Source organism: Aythya ferina, assembly GCF_964211825.1.
Source record: "Aythya ferina genome assembly, contig: HAP1_SCAFFOLD_37, whole genome shotgun sequence".
NCBI classification, from domain to species: Eukaryota; Metazoa; Chordata; class Aves; order Anseriformes; family Anatidae; genus Aythya; species Aythya ferina.
In genome coordinates this window covers 256,906-275,377 of record NW_028181461.1, presented here as the reverse complement: position 1 = coordinate 275,377, position 18,472 = coordinate 256,906, and the positions used below count along the sequence as shown (strand labels likewise).

At 49.0% G+C, this 18,472-nt stretch overlaps 3 protein-coding genes and 1 long non-coding RNA gene across 5 annotated transcripts in view; 3 read left to right on the top strand and 1 right to left on the bottom strand.

The window, feature by feature from the left end:
* The window catches only part of LOC311428280 (olfactory receptor 14A16-like), a gene marked incomplete at both ends in the record, with an annotated part of 42,971 nt that overhangs the window by 21,308 nt on the left and 3,191 nt on the right, over nt 1–18,472 (bottom strand). The window lies entirely within an intron of this gene.
* LOC311428235 (olfactory receptor 14A16-like) lies at nt 4,899–5,831 on the top strand (the record flags this gene model as incomplete). Its single annotated transcript, XM_084539773.1, has 1 exon — nt 4,899–5,831. The coding sequence occupies one exon, from the start codon at nt 4,899–4,901 to the stop codon at nt 5,829–5,831; it is 933 nt and encodes a 310-aa protein (XP_084395899.1).
* On the top strand, nt 9,763–11,737 carry LOC311428230. The gene is made up of 2 exons (XR_014687629.1): nt 9,763–9,829; nt 10,096–11,737. It is a non-coding gene; the product is annotated as an uncharacterized lncRNA (long non-coding RNA).
* LOC311428223 (olfactory receptor 6E1-like) lies at nt 13,225–15,480 on the top strand. 2 transcript variants are annotated; one of them, XM_084539762.1, is made up of 2 exons: nt 13,225–13,314; nt 13,458–15,480. In XM_084539762.1, exon 2 carries the CDS (start codon nt 14,275–14,277, stop codon nt 15,256–15,258), a length of 984 nt encoding a protein of 327 aa, XP_084395888.1. In that variant the 5' UTR covers nt 13,225–13,314; nt 13,458–14,274; the 3' UTR covers nt 15,259–15,480. The 2 variants fall into 2 exon arrangements, with proteins under 2 accessions (XP_084395888.1, XP_084395889.1); XM_084539763.1 differs by having other exon boundaries at nt 13,286–13,367.

Genomic DNA, 18,472 nt, shown 5'->3' with positions numbered 1-18,472 from the left:
CTCACTGGAGACCCTCGGGCACAGAGGCAGGGGCTTCCCATGCTTAGAGAGGGATGCTTCTGTGTTTGGGGCTTCTTCTATTTCAGCCAGAATCACACAGCGATGGCATAAAAACACAGCACACTCCTTGCCGCTCTCCCCTTGAGAAATCAGCTGGGATAAGAGCTGCCAACCCTCTCCAGGACAGGTAAGATCTCCCCAACCTACGCCCAGCAGGCTATAACAGGAAGCAGGATGGTGACACAGACTCACAGAGTCACAGAATCACAGAATTTCTAGGTTGGAGGAGACCTCACGATCATTGAGTCCAACCTCTAACCTAACACTAACAAGTCCTGCACTAAACCATATCCCTAAGCTCCCTAAGCTCTATATCTAAACGTCTTTTAAAGACCTCCGGTGATGGTGACTGAACCACTTCCCTGGGCAGCCCATTCCAATGCCTACCAACCCTTTTGGGAACGGAGTTCTTCCTAATACCCAACCTAAACCTTCCCTGGCACAACTTCAGCCTGTTCCCCCTCGTTCTGTCACCAGGCACATGGGAGAATAGACCAAACCCTACCTCGCTACAGCCTCCTTTGAAACACCTATGGAGTGCGATAAGGTTGCCCCTGAGCCTCCTCTTCTCCAGGCTGAACAATCCCAGCTCCCTCAGCCACTCCTTGTAGGACTTGTTCTCCTGATACGTCACCAGCTTCGTTGCCCTTCTCTGGACTCTCTTGAACACCTCGATGTCCTTCTTGTAGCGAGGGGCCCAAAACTGAACACAGTACTCAAGGTGCGGCCTCACCAGAGCCAAGTACAGGGGGACAATCACTTCCCTAGACCTGCTGGCCACACAGCTTCTTATACAAGCCAGGATGCCATTGGCCTTCCTGGCCAGCTGAGCACACTGCTGGCTCATATTCAGCCGACTATCCACCAATACTCTGAGGTCCTTCTCCGCCTGGCAGCTTTCCAACCACTCATCTCCCAGCCTGTAGCTCTGCTTGGGGTTGTTGTGTCCCAGGTGCAGGACCCGGCACTTGTCCTTGTTGAACTTCATCCAGTTGGCCTCAGCCCATCAGTCCAGCCTATCCAGATCCTCCTGAAGAGCCTTCCTACCCTCGAGCAGGTTGAAACACACCCCTAACTTGGTGTCATCTTTAAACTTACTGAGGGTGCACTCGATCCCCTCATCCAGATCATCAATAAAGATACTAAAGAGAACTGGCCCTAGTCCTGAGCCCTGGGGGGCTCCACTAGTGACCGGCCTCCAACTGCTGGTCACTAGCAGAGTCCTCCATTCACCACAACTCTTTGGGCCCAGCTACCCAGTCAGTTTTTAATCCAATGAAGTATACACCAGTCTAAGCCACAAGCAGCCAGTTTCTCCAGGAAAATGCTGTGGGAAGCGATGTCAAAAGCCTTGCTGAAGTCAAGGTAGACCACATCCACAGCATTTCCGTCATCCACTAAGTGTGTCGCTTTGTTATAGAAGAAGATCAGGTTCGTCAAGTAGGATCTGCCTTTCATAAACCCATGCTGACTGGGCCTGATTGCCTGGTTGTCCTCCAAGTGCCGCATGATGACACTCAAGATAACCTGTTCCATGAGCTTCCCTGGTACTGAAGTCAAACTAACAGGCCCGTCGTTTCCTGAGTCCACCCTCCAATCCTCATTGTAGATGGGCATCATATTTGCTAGTCGCCAGTTGACTGGCACCTCCCCTGATAGCCAGGACTGTTGATAAACGATAGAAAGCAGCTTGATCAACTCTTCCACCAGTTCTCTCAGTACCCTCAGGTGGATTCCATCTGACCCCACTGATTTGTGTACATCCAAGTGCCATAGCAGGTCTCCAACCATGTCCTCATGGATTATGAGGGCCACATTCTGCTCCCCATCCCTTCCACCAGATCAGGGGGATGGGTACCCAGAGAACGACTGGTCTTGCTGCTAAAGTCTGAAGCAAAGAAGGCATTAAGCACCTCAGTCTTTTCCTCATCTCTTGTCACTAAGTTTCCTCCCACATCCGGTAAAGGATGGAGATTCTCCTTAGTCCTCCTTTTTGTGTTTCTGTATTTATAAAAACATTTTCTGTTATCTTTAACAGCAGTAGCCAGGGTGAGCTCCAGATGAGCTTTGGCCTTTCTAATTTTGTCCCTGCACAGCCTCGTGACATCCTTATAGCCCTCCTGAGAGGCCTGCCCTCTTTTCAAATGTCCCAAACCCTCTTTTTCTTCCTAAGCTCTAGCCACAACTCTCTGTTCAGCCAGGCCAGTCTTCTTCCATGCTGGCTCATCTTTGGGCATGTGGGGACAGTCTGCTCCTGAGCCATTAAGATTTCCTTCTTGAAGAGTGCTCAGCCTTTCTGGACTCCTCTGCTCTTCAGGACTGTCTCCCAAAGGACTCTGCCAACCAGTGTCCTGAAGAGCTCAAGGTCTGCCCTCCGGAAGTCCAAGACAGCAGTTTTACTGATCCCCCTCCTGACTTCACCAAGAATAGAGAACTCTACATTTTCGTGGTCACTCTGCTCAAGCCAGCTCCTGACCACCACATCTCCCACCAGTCCTTCTCTGTTCTTGAACACCAGGTCTAGCAGGGCACCTCCCCTGGTAGGCTCACTAACCAAATGGGTCAGGAAGCTATCCTTGACACTATCCAGGAACCTCCTAGACTGCTTCCTCTGAGCTGCATTGCATTTCCAGGCTATGTCTGCAAAGTTGAAGTCCCTCATGAGAACAAGTGCTGGTGATTGCGGAACTTCTGCCAGCTGCTTGTAGAACACCTCATCCATCTCCTCATCCTGGTTTGGTGATCTATAAGAGACCCCCAGCACGATGCCTGCCTTGTTGGCCTTTCCGCTACCCCTAACCCATATGTACTCAACATTATCATTCCCAGATTCAGGTTCCACAACATCAAAACACTCTCTAATATAAAAAGCCACACCACCACCCCTTCTGTGCTGCCTGTCCCTTCTGAACAGCTTATAGCCATTCATTGTAGCAGTCCAGTGATCAGCGTAGTCCCACCATGTTTCAGTTATTGCAACCAAGTCATAGCTTGCTTTTTATTTCTTTGCTCTTGAGAAATGGCTACAACTATATTATACTGAACATACATCAATAAAATCTCCGTTTATGGCCCAGAGGGATTTGGCACTTCAAATATTACTCTAATGTCTCTCTGGCACCTCCATTTTCACCTGGTGTCTGCATCTGAACAGCTTCCTCCTGGCCTCTGTCTTCATTCAATGTGCTGGGAGCTGAGACAAGCAGCTAACATGCAGATTCCTGATTTGTGCATATTTAAAACAAGGCAAGAGGAATCCCAAATCCTGTGAGCTTGTGTGAGGCATGGGAGAGGCAACTAAGCCCCCTTCTAGCATCTGGACTGCAAATAAAGAAGGAGATGCCTTGAATGACCCAGCTGAAACTCTTCCCTCAGGAGAGTTTAGTTCTGACTAAAACCAGGATATAGAAAAAGTGATTCTTGGACATCATACCTCTTCTGAAATGAAAAAGGACATTGTCCCCTATCCAATGGAGGGAATCAGCATGAATGTTTACTTCGGTGTGTTTCAAAGTTGATTCCTCTGGAGGCCCAGGGACTTGTCAAGAGGTCCCTGTGCTGATGAGCTGGGCTGGGCTCCTGGGCCCAATGGGAGCTCCTGGCAAGCGGGCAGTGCTGCAGAGAGACAGCTCTGCCCAGGAGCAGATCCTCTGCACAGCACAGCAGGGCTGGGGGCACTGCCTGCAGGGGACAAGAGTGGCTGAGAGAAGGGAGGGAGATGTTAAAGGCAGTGTGTGTGTGGGGGGGGGATGCTGAGAGCTGACTGCGGGAGAAATCTTCAGAGCCCTGAACGGGGTAAGTCTCTGGCTGCTGGGCAACACAGCTGTTGTTCCTGTTGCCATCTCCAGATTTGCTGGCAAATCCCACAGCCTGTGGGAGCTTTCAGGAGGACTGTCAGAGTTTCTTTGGAGAAGAGGAGAATGAGAAGCTCCAGAGCATGGATTATCTGTCATAAATAACAGAGGAACAGGACATGAGGGTTCCTTCTCACAGGGCCAGATACAGGTTGTACATGTGGCATGCAGAGCAGGGTCCCTGCTGTGCCCCAGGGGCTGTGTGCCGGGGCAGGGCCTCTGCCGCCTGCCAGGTTCAGCACTCAGCCTGCCTGGGGAGCTGCCCAGGGTGCTGTGGGGAGAAACTGTGGGTGGAAGGAGCCCCCCAACAAGGGCAGGACAGGGCAGGGTCCTGCTGCTTGTGGTAGGCTGCTTCCTGGGGCATGCTGCTCAGAGCTCTACAGGACACCGAAAACACATCAGAGAGGACTCCTCAACTAAGAGGTCAGAGCAAGGGATTCTTGAGGAGAAGCATTCTTTCCTTTGAAATTTCTACTTTTGCTTTGCTGGGTGGCAGTAGGAGATGCAAATTTATTTCTACATTATTATGAATGCCCTGACTCACCAGTTCTATTTACCTCCTATTAGGTCAGAGCTGCTCATTACCCACTGAACATGGGGAATTGTCCCTGAAAATTATCCTGGGACAGGGGATGTCTGCAGCGCAGAGCTGAGCACACAGTGGATGTGATGGAGTCTCTGAGCAATGGCAGGGAGGAGCTGTGGGGACAGGGAAGCAGCTGTCAGCAGGGCCAGCTTCAGGCAGCACAGACCTGGGCAGGTCACCTCCTGGGCCACCTCCTCCTCAGCTGGACCTCCAGGAGAGGAGAAAAGCCTGTGTCTTGGACTGTGATACACAACGAGGAGGCTAAGAGTACATGCCCTGCAGTGTCACTTCCATAGCTGAAATGCAAGCTAAGAGAATGGTGATTTCTGTGAGAGAAGCAGCGGGGTTTCCCTAACTTGTCACTCTTTTCCTCCATGGGCAGGTCCCCGTGGCATCAAATGTCCAACAGCAGCATCCCCACTGAGTTTCTCCTCCTGCCATTTGCAGACACACGCGAACTGCAGCTCCTGCACTTCGGGCTCTTCCTGGGCATCTACCTGGCTGCCCTCCTGGGCAACGGCCTCATCCTCACAGCCATAGCCTGCAACCACCACCTCCACACCCCCATGTACTTCTTCCTCCTCAACCTCGCCCTCCTTGACCTGTGTTCCATCTCCACCACTGTCCCCAAAGCCATGGCCAATTCCCTCTGGGACCAAACAACCATTTCCTATGCATGTTGTGCTACCCAAGCCTTTCTGTTAGTCTTTTTCATCTCAGCAGAATTTTATATTCTCACCATCATGGCTTATGACCGCTATGTTGCCATCTGCAAACCCCTGCACTATGGAACAATAATGGACAGCAGAACTTGTGTCAACATGGCAGCAGCTACCTGGGGCAGTACTTTTCTCTATGCTGTGCTGCACACTGCCAATACCTTTTCCCTTCCCCTCTGCCAAGGCAATGCCCTGGACCAGTTCTTCTGCGAAATCCCCCAGATCCTCAAGCTCTCCTGCTCAGATGCTTACCTCAGAGAGGGTGGGCTTCTTGTGGTTAGTGCTGTTTTAGCATTTGGGTGTTTTGTTTTCCTTGTGCTGTCCTATGTGCAGATCTTCAGGGCTGTGCTGAGGATTGCCTCAGATCAGGGCCAGCACAAAGCCTTTTCCACTTGCCTCCCTCACCTGGCCGTGGTCTCACTGTTTCTCAGCACTGCCTTTTTTGCCTACCTGAAGTCCCCCACCATGTCCTCTTCCCAGTCCCTGAATCTTTTGCTTGCTCTTTTGTACTTGGTGGTACCTCCAGCAGTGAACCCCCTCATCTACAGCATGAGGAACCAGGAGCTGAAGGATGCAGTGTGGAACCTCATGACTGTTTTTCAGAAGCGATAAACTGTCTATCTTCCTTCTCATATCACTCAAAATAAAACTCATTCCAGGTGAGATGTATTTTTTTTCCTTATTTTGCTTTTCATATCTTGTGGTAATATTGTCCAAAATGAAATGATTTGTTCATTTTCTTCCATGTAAACATCCACCTGTCTTGAGTGACTCTGAAAACTGGTGGAAACAAGGTTTATTTAAAGTGTGTTTGAGATATATTTAAATAAACGGATCCTTCCTCAGAGACCTGTGGTGGAGCTGCAGGGGCACTTGGCTGTGCGCAGAGATGGAAGGAAGAAGAGTCCTGGCACAGCAGCACTGCCACGAAACCCCAGGGATTGGTTTGGTGGAAGCTGCTCTCCTTTTCACCTCCCATGCTCTCCTTCAGAGCCCTTGTGTTGCTGTGAGGACTGATTGCTCTTGTTGCTTGCTCACTGTGCTGCTGTGGGGCAGTCCTGTGTCCACAGGCAGGGACAGGCCAGGGGCACTTCTCTAACATAGCTGGCTCTGTACCAGCACCTCCAGCATAAATGGGGATCTGCTTGGGGCAGTGTCTGAAGGCTCAGCTCTTCTCCCAAAGCTGCTCTCATGGATATTGCAAAGGAATGGACTCAAAGGAGGCTTCTTGCTTTGCTTGTTTCTCTGTGCGCTCAGGGCATGAGATCAGCTGATCACCAGGGATGAGCTTTTAGGCAAGAAGGGCTGATTCTGCAATTGCCTTCTGGTGCCTGGCACCCACAGAGATGGTGGCTTCACTAGAATGGATCCAGAGCATGCAATAGGGCTGAAGGCAGGCAGGCATCTTTCTGGAGGGATGCAGGAGCTGCCAGGAGAATCCAGTGGACTAGCAGGGACAATATGTGCCAGGGAGTCAGCAGGCCATAGAGCTCATAGAGTATGACCATGTCCAAGGTCAAGTGACCCAGAGACAAGATGCTAAATCTAGGTGCAAGCAGGTGAAGGAGAGCTCTGCAACTCCAGGAAACACAGCAGACACAGGGAAAGCAGTCTGCTTAATTGGTTGTTATATCTCTGGTGAAATTTCATAGACTGGATCACCTGAATCACCGTAAAATCTCTCCTGACATTGGAAATGAGTTGGACTTGATGATCCTTGTGAGTCCCTCCCAGCTTGGGCTACATGTATTCCATGAGTCTCTGACTCTGAAGGAGGCCGGCTATCAGTGTGTACCCTCCATGGCCAAAGAACCACTTGTGTGGGAGGCAGTCAGTGGCAGTGCCCCCCACCAGATGACTCTGCCTTCCCAGCCTGACCAGCAAGGCCCTGCGGAGTGCCCCCACGGCCCCGCACACCACAGCCCCCTCACTCTGCAAAGCAGCACCACGAGCTTGGGGGCTGTGGGCACATTGGACAGGGGGACATGGGATGTCCTGGGAGAAAAGCAGGGTGCTGTGTTTGTGCAGTGGTGCTGTCTGAGGAGCCTCAGGGCCAGCAGAGTTTGGGTGTGCTGTGCTGGGGAGTGGCACTGGCCTGGGGATTGCAGGATTCCTGGGGGAGAGAAAAGGGTTGGAGGCAGGGGGGAAAGGAGGGAAGGTTAATTGCAGCATCAGAGACACGACCACTGACCTCCCCTACTTCATTTGCTGCTGTGGGGCCAGCCCAGCCTGGGCTGTTCTGCTGGGCTGGGTTAGGCTGTGAAGAGGTCAGAGAATTTTGGAGCACTGGGGAGGGTCTGGGCTGTGTTGTCCTCCTAGCAGAGACAGGGAGGACCAGCAGAGCAGGGGTTGGTCTGGACCCTTGGGAAACACCCTGGACACCCTGGGAGATCCTGCCCCAGGACAATGGTCCCAGAGCAGCCCCCCACAACCACCATTGCCAGCACTGAGCTCTCGCCCCAGCTCTCACAGGTGGTTTGTTCCTCCAGCTATGGACACCAAATGACTGCATCAGGAGTCCATGTTTGCCTTGTCCGTATGAGAGTACACATGGTGTGGGTGTGGTGAGATGAACCTGAATGAGCCCAAGTGCCACAAGCTGTTACCTAAGGGTGCCATCATGTCCAGTGGGACAGATAGAGTCTCAGGGTCACTTCCCATTGGAGGTATGGCCCTCTGGAAAACCAGCTGAATAAAGCAATGCTAGTCATCATGACATGCAGTCACAAGTGGTGTCCCTCAGGGGCCAGTCTTGGGCCCAGTGTTTTTCAACATCTTTATCAACGACATAGATGACGGAATTGAGTGCACCCTCAGCAAGTTTGCAGATGACACCAAGCTGAGTGGTGCAGTCAATACAATAGACCAAAGGGATGCCATCCAGAGGGACCTGGACAGGCTGGATAAGTGGGCCCATGAGAACCTAATGAGGTTCAAGAAGGCCAAGTGCAAGGTGTTGTACTTGGGCTGGGGCAATCCCGGGTATTCATATCGACTTGGAGAAGAAGAAGTTGAGAGCAGACCTGCATAGAAGGACTTGGGGGTCCTGATGGATGAGAAGATGGACATGAGCCAGCAGTGTGTGCTTGCAGCCCAAAAAGCCAACTATGTCCTGGGCTGCATTAAAAAAGGGAAGTCCAGCAGGGAGAGGGAGGTGATTGTCCCTCTCTACTCTGCTCTTGTGAGACCCCACCTGGAATACTGCGTGCAGGCCTGGGGCCCCCAGCACAAGAAGGATGTGGATCTCTTGGAAGGTGTCCAGAGGAGGGCCACAAAGATGATCAGAGTGCTGGAGTACCTCTCCTATGCAGAAAGTTGAGGAAACTGGGCTTGTTTAGCTTGGAGAAGAGAAAGCTCTGGGGAGACCTCACTGCAGCCTTCCACTACATAAATAGTGCATATAAACAGGAGGCGGAACGCCTGTTTACATGTGTTGATAGTGATAGGACAAGGGGGAATGCCTTAAACTAAGGCAGGGGAGATTTAGGTTAGAAAGTAAGAGAAAGTTTTTCACTCAGAGGGTGGTGAGGCACTGCAACAGGTTGCCCAGGGAGGTTGTGGATGCCCTATCCCTGGAGGCATTCAAGGCCAGACTGGATGCGGCTCTGGGCAGCGAGCTCTAGTGGCTGGCAACCCTGCCCAGAGCAGGGGTGCTGAACCTAGATGATCTTTAAGGTCCTTTTCAACACATGGCCATTCTATGATTCTATGACTTTCACACCAACTCCTTCACTGAAGAGTTCTCGACTTTTTCCTAAACTATATATACAGTTCTTAATTCACTTTTCCACAAAGAGGTGGTAATTTCTTTCAGTATGACCTGGACTTGCTAAAGGCAGCATCGGGAAACGTGAATCTGGACATGTGGGAGGCCTTCTGAAGCATGAGCTGGTTGGCAGGCAGAGTACCTGAGGGATTGTGCAGGACATCCCCTGCACCAGGTGTTCCTGGGTGGGCTGGGAAGAGGCTTCCTGAGTACAACAGCTCCTTGTAGCCCTGTAGATGCTAGCTGTGAGGTCACTTCTGTCCCAGAAACTGGCTGGCCAACAGCAGAAAGGAAGAGCCTCTAAGGTCATAAAGGCCATCAAAAAGCTGCCCCCAAAAGGGTGACACATTTAGGGAGGTCAGGGGAAATCTGGGAGAATAAAGCTAGGAGATCTGGGGGAGAGAAGATTGGCTTGGCTAATGGAAAGGAAAGATTTTGAAGAAGTGACAATGGTTCAGGTAAGGCTGATGGTTCTGCAATACTCACAGGGAAAATATTTATGTTATGCCCTCGTAATATTTCTAACCAGGAACATTAAAACCTAGTGCTACCCTAATTACTATGCTTCACCATGGAAAGAATATACTGCTCTAATCCCCAACTTCAAATCCTACCTTTATCTTAAACCCCCAAACACATCACCTGTTACCATTTGTCTTATCCAATTGATCACACTCATCCCTAGCCCTTAATCACTAGCATTAAATTGCCAGCCTTAACACCAACCCTTGTCCCATAACAAAGCACATGATAAAACCCTAACCAGAGACTAGTGGGGATGAACTGCTCAGGTCAGCTGTGCCTAGGGATCTCCAGAGGCAACACAAGGCCCATGGCCGTGCAGGTGGGTGTCAGGGCACTTCTGACTGAGGATATCATGTGCCACCTTCAACAACATGGCCAGTGTATACTTTTATCATTTTAGCTGTCATAAGTAACTGAGGAGATGCTGACATGAAGCTAGTGTAAATATTTATTTCAAGGTCAGTCCTGACCTAGTACCTAACAGAGCTTGCACGCAGGGGTCTTCTGTCCATCAGAGAAGCTGAAAGGCCATCAGGAGGTATATGGCCTTGGAAGATGAAAACGACCTTGCCTTTATCTTGCTAGGTGCCAGGCGTCAAGGAGAGTGCCAGTTTTGGATGTTCTTAGAGGGTGTCGATTGTGCTTGAGAAACTCTGAATCCAGTCGGAAGCAGTTGGCTTTGGTGCGGACTGTGAGGTCACTTCTGCTGAGAGGCCAGCAGCAGGAGGATGGCTGGACAAGGGACTGGGAGGTACCATCTTTCTGAAGTAGCTGCCAGGTCAACCCTTGCCTCCTGGCTGGCAGAAGGGCCTTTTAGGCTCACATCTCCCAGCGTCTGTCACAGGCCAGCAGAAGGCACCTGTCTGGTATGGTGCTTGTGTGATGCCCTCTGCCCAAGTACCTGAAAGGCCCATTCAGAAGCAGCCTTGGCAGTGGGTTGTCAAATGTCTTGTGCCTGAGTACATGACTGGAGAGAGACAGTCGTGTGGCTTGGTTGTGTCTATCTGAGGAGCTGAAAGTCCATCAGGAAGGTCACATAGCCTGGAAGATCATGGTGAGGTTCCTTGTGTCTGGTCATCTGACAGGCCCCATGAAAGCTGATGGGTGTGGATGCCTGTGTGAAGGATGCCAGCATTTTCTCAACCTCAGAGCCACCTGCACAGGGCCTTGGCCTACCTCTGATCATGGCCTCCAATTGCCACCACAGTGCTCTAAGGTGTCCATGGGGCTTTTTCAGAAATGGCCCTCATTGCGACCAATCAATGCTTTGAAGAACTCTGGGGTTTGGCTTCTGACTTTGACTTTCTGAGACATTTCATCAGTCTGCTCTCAGGAGCTGAAGTTGATAGACTTAGCATCAACTACACTTTGGGGCTTATTAAGACACAGAAAGGCCTAGAGGTCTCTTAAGGAGGTCTGGACAGGTAGAAGTTTGACCCTGTAGAGACAACCTTGCTCCTTACCTCCCCAGGTTGCACCATTTCTCTCATTGATCCCCTAGGACTTGCATCACTTCTCCTGACATCAGACTTCTCCACTCAAGTCTGCAGTTGCCCCTTGTAGTTCCCTTGTCCCAGATCCCTCCTACTTTCCTTAGAACATCCTATAACTTAAAGAACTATACATGATACGTATATTACTACATTTAGCCTATGTATATTACCATATATATATATTACCATGTTTTTCTTGTATATTGAACAATATCATGCATCTTTCTTGTAACATCAAACAATACCTTCACACACAAAAAATATAAACAGCACCTTTAATGAGTACCTTAATCAAATCAAGTTCCCTCTATCAAAATTCAGGGGTGAATAAATAAAACTTTTACTCCTTTCTCTACCCATGTCTCAGAGGCTTCCTTACCAAGGTTCTGGTTTGCTCAGTGTCAGCTGGCAGCATCCTTCCTCAGCACAGAAGAGAATTGAAACACAGGGCTGCTTTAGCCCACCAATGATCACAATTCCAGGACTGTCTGCTTCTCAACTTTCAGCAAACACAACCCACACAGATCCTTGCTTGATGAACACTTTGATTGATGAGGATATTTCTCTGGAGTTTCACAAAGAGACAACATTTTTCTGAAGTCTGTAGCTCATCAGCTGAGATTTCTTCCAGACGAGAAAGCCAGGTGTGAGACAAGAAGAGGAAAGGAAATTCTCTTAACCCCCACCATGAGCAATAGCCCAGGTGCAACATGGCCAATCAAGTTGCCAAAGTACTGAGGTGATGCAGCCCACTGGGAGCAAAGGAATTAGATGTGAAGGAAGGGGTCCAGCTGGAGGAGAGATACCATGCAGATGAGAGCCTGTGAATAAAAATAGATGAGATAACCCAAACATTGGTTTCTGGGGTCATTTCTGATACCTTTGGGTATCTGATAAATCTGCATGGATCAGAAAAGCATGACATAGACCTTTAAGGTGACTGTCCCCCATTTCAGTAGCTGCATGAGGTGGAAAAGACATGGACTGGGACAGATGCTGTGCACTTCTTTCCTGGGTGCTTACAAAAGAGTGTTCCTCTTCCTTGACTATCTCCACCAGAATGAGGAGTTCATGTATCAGGCTTGCACATGAACCCTGTGCACCTACATTTCAGTGTGAGGCTTCTGAGACAGACTGGGATGCATATCTCTTGACCTTAGCAGCAGCAGCACAAACAACTGTGCCCAGTGGGTCTTCCTGTCCTGCATTTCCATTCAAGACAGAGGTAGCTTTTAAACTAAAAGAGGGTAGTTTTAGACTGGATATTCAGAAGAAATTGATTTCTCTGAGGGCGGTGAGGTACTGTAACTGGTTGACCAGAGAAGTTGTGGGTGCCCCATTCCTGGAATTCATCAAGGCCAGGTTTAATGGGGTTTGATCAACCTGGTCTGATGCAATGTACCCCTGCCTACTGCAGGGCTGTTGGAACTGTATGATGTTTTAGGTACCTTTGAGACCAAATCTTTCTATGTTTTTGTGGTCTTATGATTAATGTGGCTGACCAGACTTGATTCCCATCACTGCCTCCCATGCTTTTTTACCCTTGTTGTAGGGAAAAAGGTCCTTGACCAGATCCCCTCAGTGCTTAGCTGCCTGTCAGGTCTAAACCACAACATATTGCTGTTGGTGACTGGGCCAATCTTCAGCTAGAACAACTACAGCCAATGGATTAATCTGAACAAGTTTTCCAGAGGAAGCCAGTGCACAGATTCCCCTTTGCCAGTCAAGAGGCAAAGAGCAAGGCAGGTTATTTGGAGTCTAAGAGCAGCCCAAACCCCAGTCTGAAATGTCCATGCAAACATGGTTGTACTCCCCACTTCTGAGCTTCCCATTTTCCTGCCTAAGTGCACCCATTCTGCCCTGGGACAGGTCCTGAGGGGACAATACAGCCCACTGAGAAACTAATTTTCTGCCTCCAACCTGTCTTCTGCTCCTCCACCCCTGTATTTTGAGGCTGTCTCTTTTTGCAGTCATTTCTCTGATCCTTTCTGTCTAAAAACATAGGGAAAGGTGAAGGAGAAAAGGTCTGTTTTATTAAACAAGTTTCTCTCTCTTTATTTATTTATTTATTTATTTAATTTGTTTGTTTGTTTGTTTGTTTATTTTCTGTTAGAAGAGTAGTTTGATTTACAGAAGAGAATAATTTACCAAAATCATCAGACACCTGAGACTTCAGTAATGAGTTTCACCTACTTCACTCCTGGTGCCTGTGAGAACTTGTTCTCCCGAGGCTCCCCCAACAGTAAATGGAGAGAAGAGAAAGTGCTCGTGGCTGGGTCATCACAGCCTAGAACTGTAATGCAAAATAAAGGTGAGGAATCTCTTTCAGATGCTCTTCTCTCTCTCAGCATTGACGGGATGAGAGTAAGTTAAATTGTTCAACCTGAATGATATAACTTTTAGACAACTGAAATATACACCTGTATGGTAATATTGGTACTTCGTTTTTTCTAGGTGCTTCCTCTTTCTACATCAAGGACTGTCCTTAAGCTTTCAAAGATGACAAATTTTTTTCCACCTCTCAGAAAAGTAAGGCAGTTAGGTGAGGCCATTTGATTGTACGAGAGAAGAGCAAATGTTTGGAAACAACTGCATTTCCACACAGAATGAGGTCAGATGCGACTCTGTGACAGATCTGTTTCCACTGACCTGGTGGGACCATAATGAATTTTGACTTTAATTTAGAGTACTGAAAAAAGCAAGCTACACTTGCTACTTGTATTCCATCTTTCCTAAAGAAACAAAGGAAGATGATGTAGAAGAAAACAGGGCATTACAAAAGAGGTACTTGAAATTTGTTTAATTTGAAATCAAGCAAGGGATCCCCAGTGGTTGCTAGTCCAAAAAGGGTGGATACTGAAGAGGAGAGATAATAAATTCCAATGTACATATTTGAACTGATGATTTAGCTTTTACATAATAGAAAGCATTTATGCAGGACATGAAATTCCCTTTGGAAACACTGGTATGATGGATTCTTGCAATTCTTCTGAGTGGAATTACACAGGAATAGAGTATAACAGAGTAACAATCCGTTCTTAGCCCTGTGTTTTTGTAGCGAGAATCATTTGTAGCTGATGGGCAAAGGTGGAAAGAAGACAAGAAATTCTCTGAGGATTCTGCATGATATGTGAAACAGAAAAGTCAGGGTGTGAGGAATGTGCAAAAGAATCTGTGTGTGTGTTGTATAGTAAGTCTGCAAGCAAGGCAAGAGAGAAGGAAGGATATAGCCTTCTTTCCAGACCATGAAATTATTGGACTTGTTTTTGCCATGTTCTTATGTCAGCAGGATGAATGGAACTTGGGTATGGGAACAGGCAATGGAACTGTCATTTCTGAATTCATCCTTATGGGCTTCTCAGGGCTTGATCAAAGGCTACGGCTATTTCTCTGCCTGGTCCTTCTACTCATGTACCTGACAACGGTGATGGGGAATGCAGCTATCATTTTCCTGGTGTGTGTGGATAACCACCTGCAAACCCCCATGTACTTTTTCATTGGCAATCTGGCATTCCTGGAAATCTGGTTTACGTCCTCCACAAGCACCAAACTGTTAGTGATTCTGAGCTCTGGCAGGAGAACAATCTCAGTAGGCAGATGCTTTGCCCAGTCCTCCTTCTATTTTGCCCTGGGTGCTGTAGAGTTTTCTCTCCTTGTTGTCATGTCCTTTGACCGTTATGTTGCCATCTGCCAGCCTTTGCGCTATGCTGCCATCATGAAGCATCGGCTCTGCATCCAGCTGGTTGCTGCTGTTTGGGTCATGGGCTTCACATTCTTGAGTTACCACTTGGCGCTGCTCTCCAAGCTCACTTTCTGTGGTTCGAACAAGATCCAGCATTTTTTTTGTGACAACACCCCCTTATTCCAACTGTCCTGCTCTGATGTCACCCTGCTTTGGAAAACAGAATCGGTTTTCATATTGTTTATTGTGCTGTCTTCCTTGTGTTTAACTGTGGCATCTTACACGTGTATCTTTTTCTGTATTCTACAAATGCCAGCAGCCTCTGCGAGGAGAAAAGCTTTTGCTACATGCTCTTCCCATCTCACCACCTTGGCCATTGTCTATGGAAGCTGCATTGCTCTCTACGCACCCTCATCAGGACATGTTTCCTTGGAGACCAACAGCATTGTAGCTTTGCTGAACACTGTCCTGTACCCATTCTTAAACCCATTCATTTACAGTCTTAGAAACAAGGCCGTGATGCTGGCCCTGAAGGAAACCATGGCCCATGCAACAACACAGCTTTTCCCCTAACCATGATGCATTTCTGAAAAGCAATTTGAGTTCTCTGCTGTCATATCTTATGTAACACAACCATCATATACATGTGACCTCCACATGCAGATGTCTCCAGAGGTTTATGTTCTTGCTGGATTGTGTTAGGCTGTGTGATAAGAAGCACGTCTGTACACAAAACGAAGGCCCAAGGAAATGATGTCAGGATGAATAATTCAGTTCATGCCCTGCTCTGACTGCTTCCAGGCCCATCACAGGAGAGCCCTCAGCTCAACAAAAGCCCATCTGCATGAGCCCAGAAGAGCACAAAGCACAGTGGCAGGTGGGAATCCAAGTCACTGGCTCCTGTGGAACTAAGATCTTGTCCCAGCTCCTTCCAGGACTGCCTTGGGAGGGCTGTCACCCCACTGTCCAGGCAGAAACCCATCCTGATGCATCACTGGCAGCAGCTTTCCACATCACCATTTGGAGTAATGGGATTGCTGCCATGGGCTGTAGGTCACTATGATGATACATAGGGGTAAGTGCAGCAGCTGGGCTAGAACCAGGGCATCAGAGGGCCCATGTGTCATTGTAGTCAGCAACAGGAGAGATGGGAGTGTGTGGACTTAATGTGTGTGTGCCTGTGTCCTTGTGAGTGTGTGTTAGATTGGGGTGGTGTGTGCCAGCAGCTACAGTGGGGCTGCGCCTACGGGGGCTCATATGTCCAACTGTCTTCAGCTGGGCAGACTGGGAGCCAGGAACTTGTCCTGGGCAGGCTGAGTATCTGATCCCAGCTGCTGGAGGGATCTACCTTGCACACACGCACATGCACATGCATTTGCGCACACAAGCACTTTACATTTCCCACTAATGGGCCTCCATCTTGCTCAGCCAGAGAGGCAATCAGGATAATGCTGCTGGTGTTGTTTGTGTTTGTGTGAATGCTGAGTGTGCCTGCCTGCATTCACCCGTGTCCTGTGTCATTGTGGACTGCACTCTGCTGCTAAAGGGATTGAGAAAAACACATTAGTGATATCAGTCGTGTCATGCCTCTTGTCTGGCTTTGATTCTAGTTCATATTGGAGTTCTACCACGTCCAGCACTGCAGCACTCAGTAGTGGCATGATTTCATTCAGGCCACGATAGTCCACTGTTAGTCTCCACTTTTTGTCAAGAATTCACACTAGCCATATGGGACTATTAAAGGGTGAGCAAGTCTTGCTGATCACTTCTTGTCTCTCCAGTCAATAAACCAACTCATGAATGTGAATCAGGGAGTTTCAGTGCAATATTGCTCCCTGTGCACCACTGGGGTAATGATCAGCATCTGCTGCTCTTTGACCCTCAGCAACCCCACAACAGAAGGGTTCTCCAAGAGACCAGGCAAGGTCATCATCTTAATGTAACTCTGCTTCAGCCTCCAATACAGTTAACTGTCAGGATTCGCCTGTCACTCCAGAAATAAAAATGAGTTCTGCCCCTTTATAGCTGGATGGCATTACAGTACACTGTGCTCTGGTGTCCACAAGAGCCTTAAACTTCTGTTGGTCTGATGTGTCAGGCCATTGAACCCACACAGTCCAATAAACTCAGTTGTCCCTCCACCCGATTGGAGGCAGAGCACCTCTAGTTCTGGTCAGAGTATTCATGGAAATTGGAGCAGCAATTTTCCTGGAAGGGCCATTCCCCGTCTCCCCCCCACCCCCCCCCCACCCCCCCACCCCCTTTTGCAATTGTTTTTTCTTGTAACTTATATACCCATGCCTCTAGGGTTGAGGTAGATTTCCCAGCCCATTTTCTCATGTCCCCTCCATTGTCACGTGGGTAAAACCACAGAGTGGTATGTTGTGTGGACCCACCATACCCCTTTCTTGAGCAGAGGCATGCTTACTCCTAACAGCTGAGGTACTGGTTCGTACATGTAGAGCGAGGAAAGTATATGCTCTTTGAGTTGGTGGACCTCTTGGGAAAGTTTCTCCACAACCAAGACACAGGCCCATAGTGCAGAAGAAATGCCTGCCATGACCATGCTGCATCTAAGGGCTATCTGCACAGGAAAAGTCTTAGAAAAACAGACCATAGAAAGAAAAATACTGTAAAGGAGTTCATGAGAGTTCTGGGAGATGGGGCAGTTTTTTAACTCCCTGAAGCTCATACATGTACAGCAACTGGGCAGAATAGAATCATAGAATAATTAAGTTTGAATAGACCTCCAAGGTCATCTGGTCCAAAGATGCCAATACTACCCATGTCACCCACTAAATCATGTCCCTAAGTGCCAGGTGCAACCTCTCCTTAAAACCCCCCCCAGGGACGGTGACACCACCGCTTCCCTAGGCAACCCATTCCAATGCCTGACTACTCTTTCTGAGAAGAAAATTCTAATTTCTTCTAATTTCCAAACTAAACCTCCCTGGAGCAACCTGAGGCCATTCCCTCTAATCCTATCAGTAGTTATCTGCAAGAAGAGGCTGACCCCCAGCTCCCCACAACTTCCTTTTGGTAGCTAGAGAGAGCAATTAGGTCTCCCCTGAGCCTCCTCTTCTGCAGACTAAACAACCCCAGTTCCCTCAGCTGCTCCTCAAGGCACTTATGTTCCAGGCCCTTCACCAGCTTTGTAGCCCTTCTCTGGATATGTTGCAGGGCCTCAATGTCCTTCTTGTAGTAAGGGGCCCAAAACTGAACACAGTACTCAAGGTGCAGCCTCAGCAGAGCAGAGTACAGGGGGATGATCACCTCCCTGGTCCTGCTGGCTGCATTATTCCTGACACAAGGCAGGATGCCATTGGCCTTCTTGGCCACCTGGGAAGACTGCTGGCTCATGGTCAAGTGAGCATCAACAAACACCCCCAGATCTTTTTCCTCTGCACAGCTTTCCAGACACTCTGCCACAAGCCTGTAGCGTTGCATGAGGATGCACTTAGCCAAGTTGAACCTCATCCCATTGGCCTCTGCCCTTTGATCCATCCTGTCCAGGTCACTCTGAGGGGCCTTCATACCCTCTGGCAGATAGACACTTCTCCCTAACTTGGGCTCTATCCCTGCACCAGCCTGTCCCTTCTGTCCCACACATGGTTCCATGGCCCCACTGTTCAGGCACAGCACAGGGAAGGGTGTGGTCAGGGTGGGTAATGGTCCCCAGCCATGAACCCCATGGCAGCCCTTGCTTCCCTTTCTCTATAGCTCTCCCCTTCCCCCTGCACCTGATGCCTGCCTTGCCCTGACCATGTCCCACGGGAGGTTTCACAGA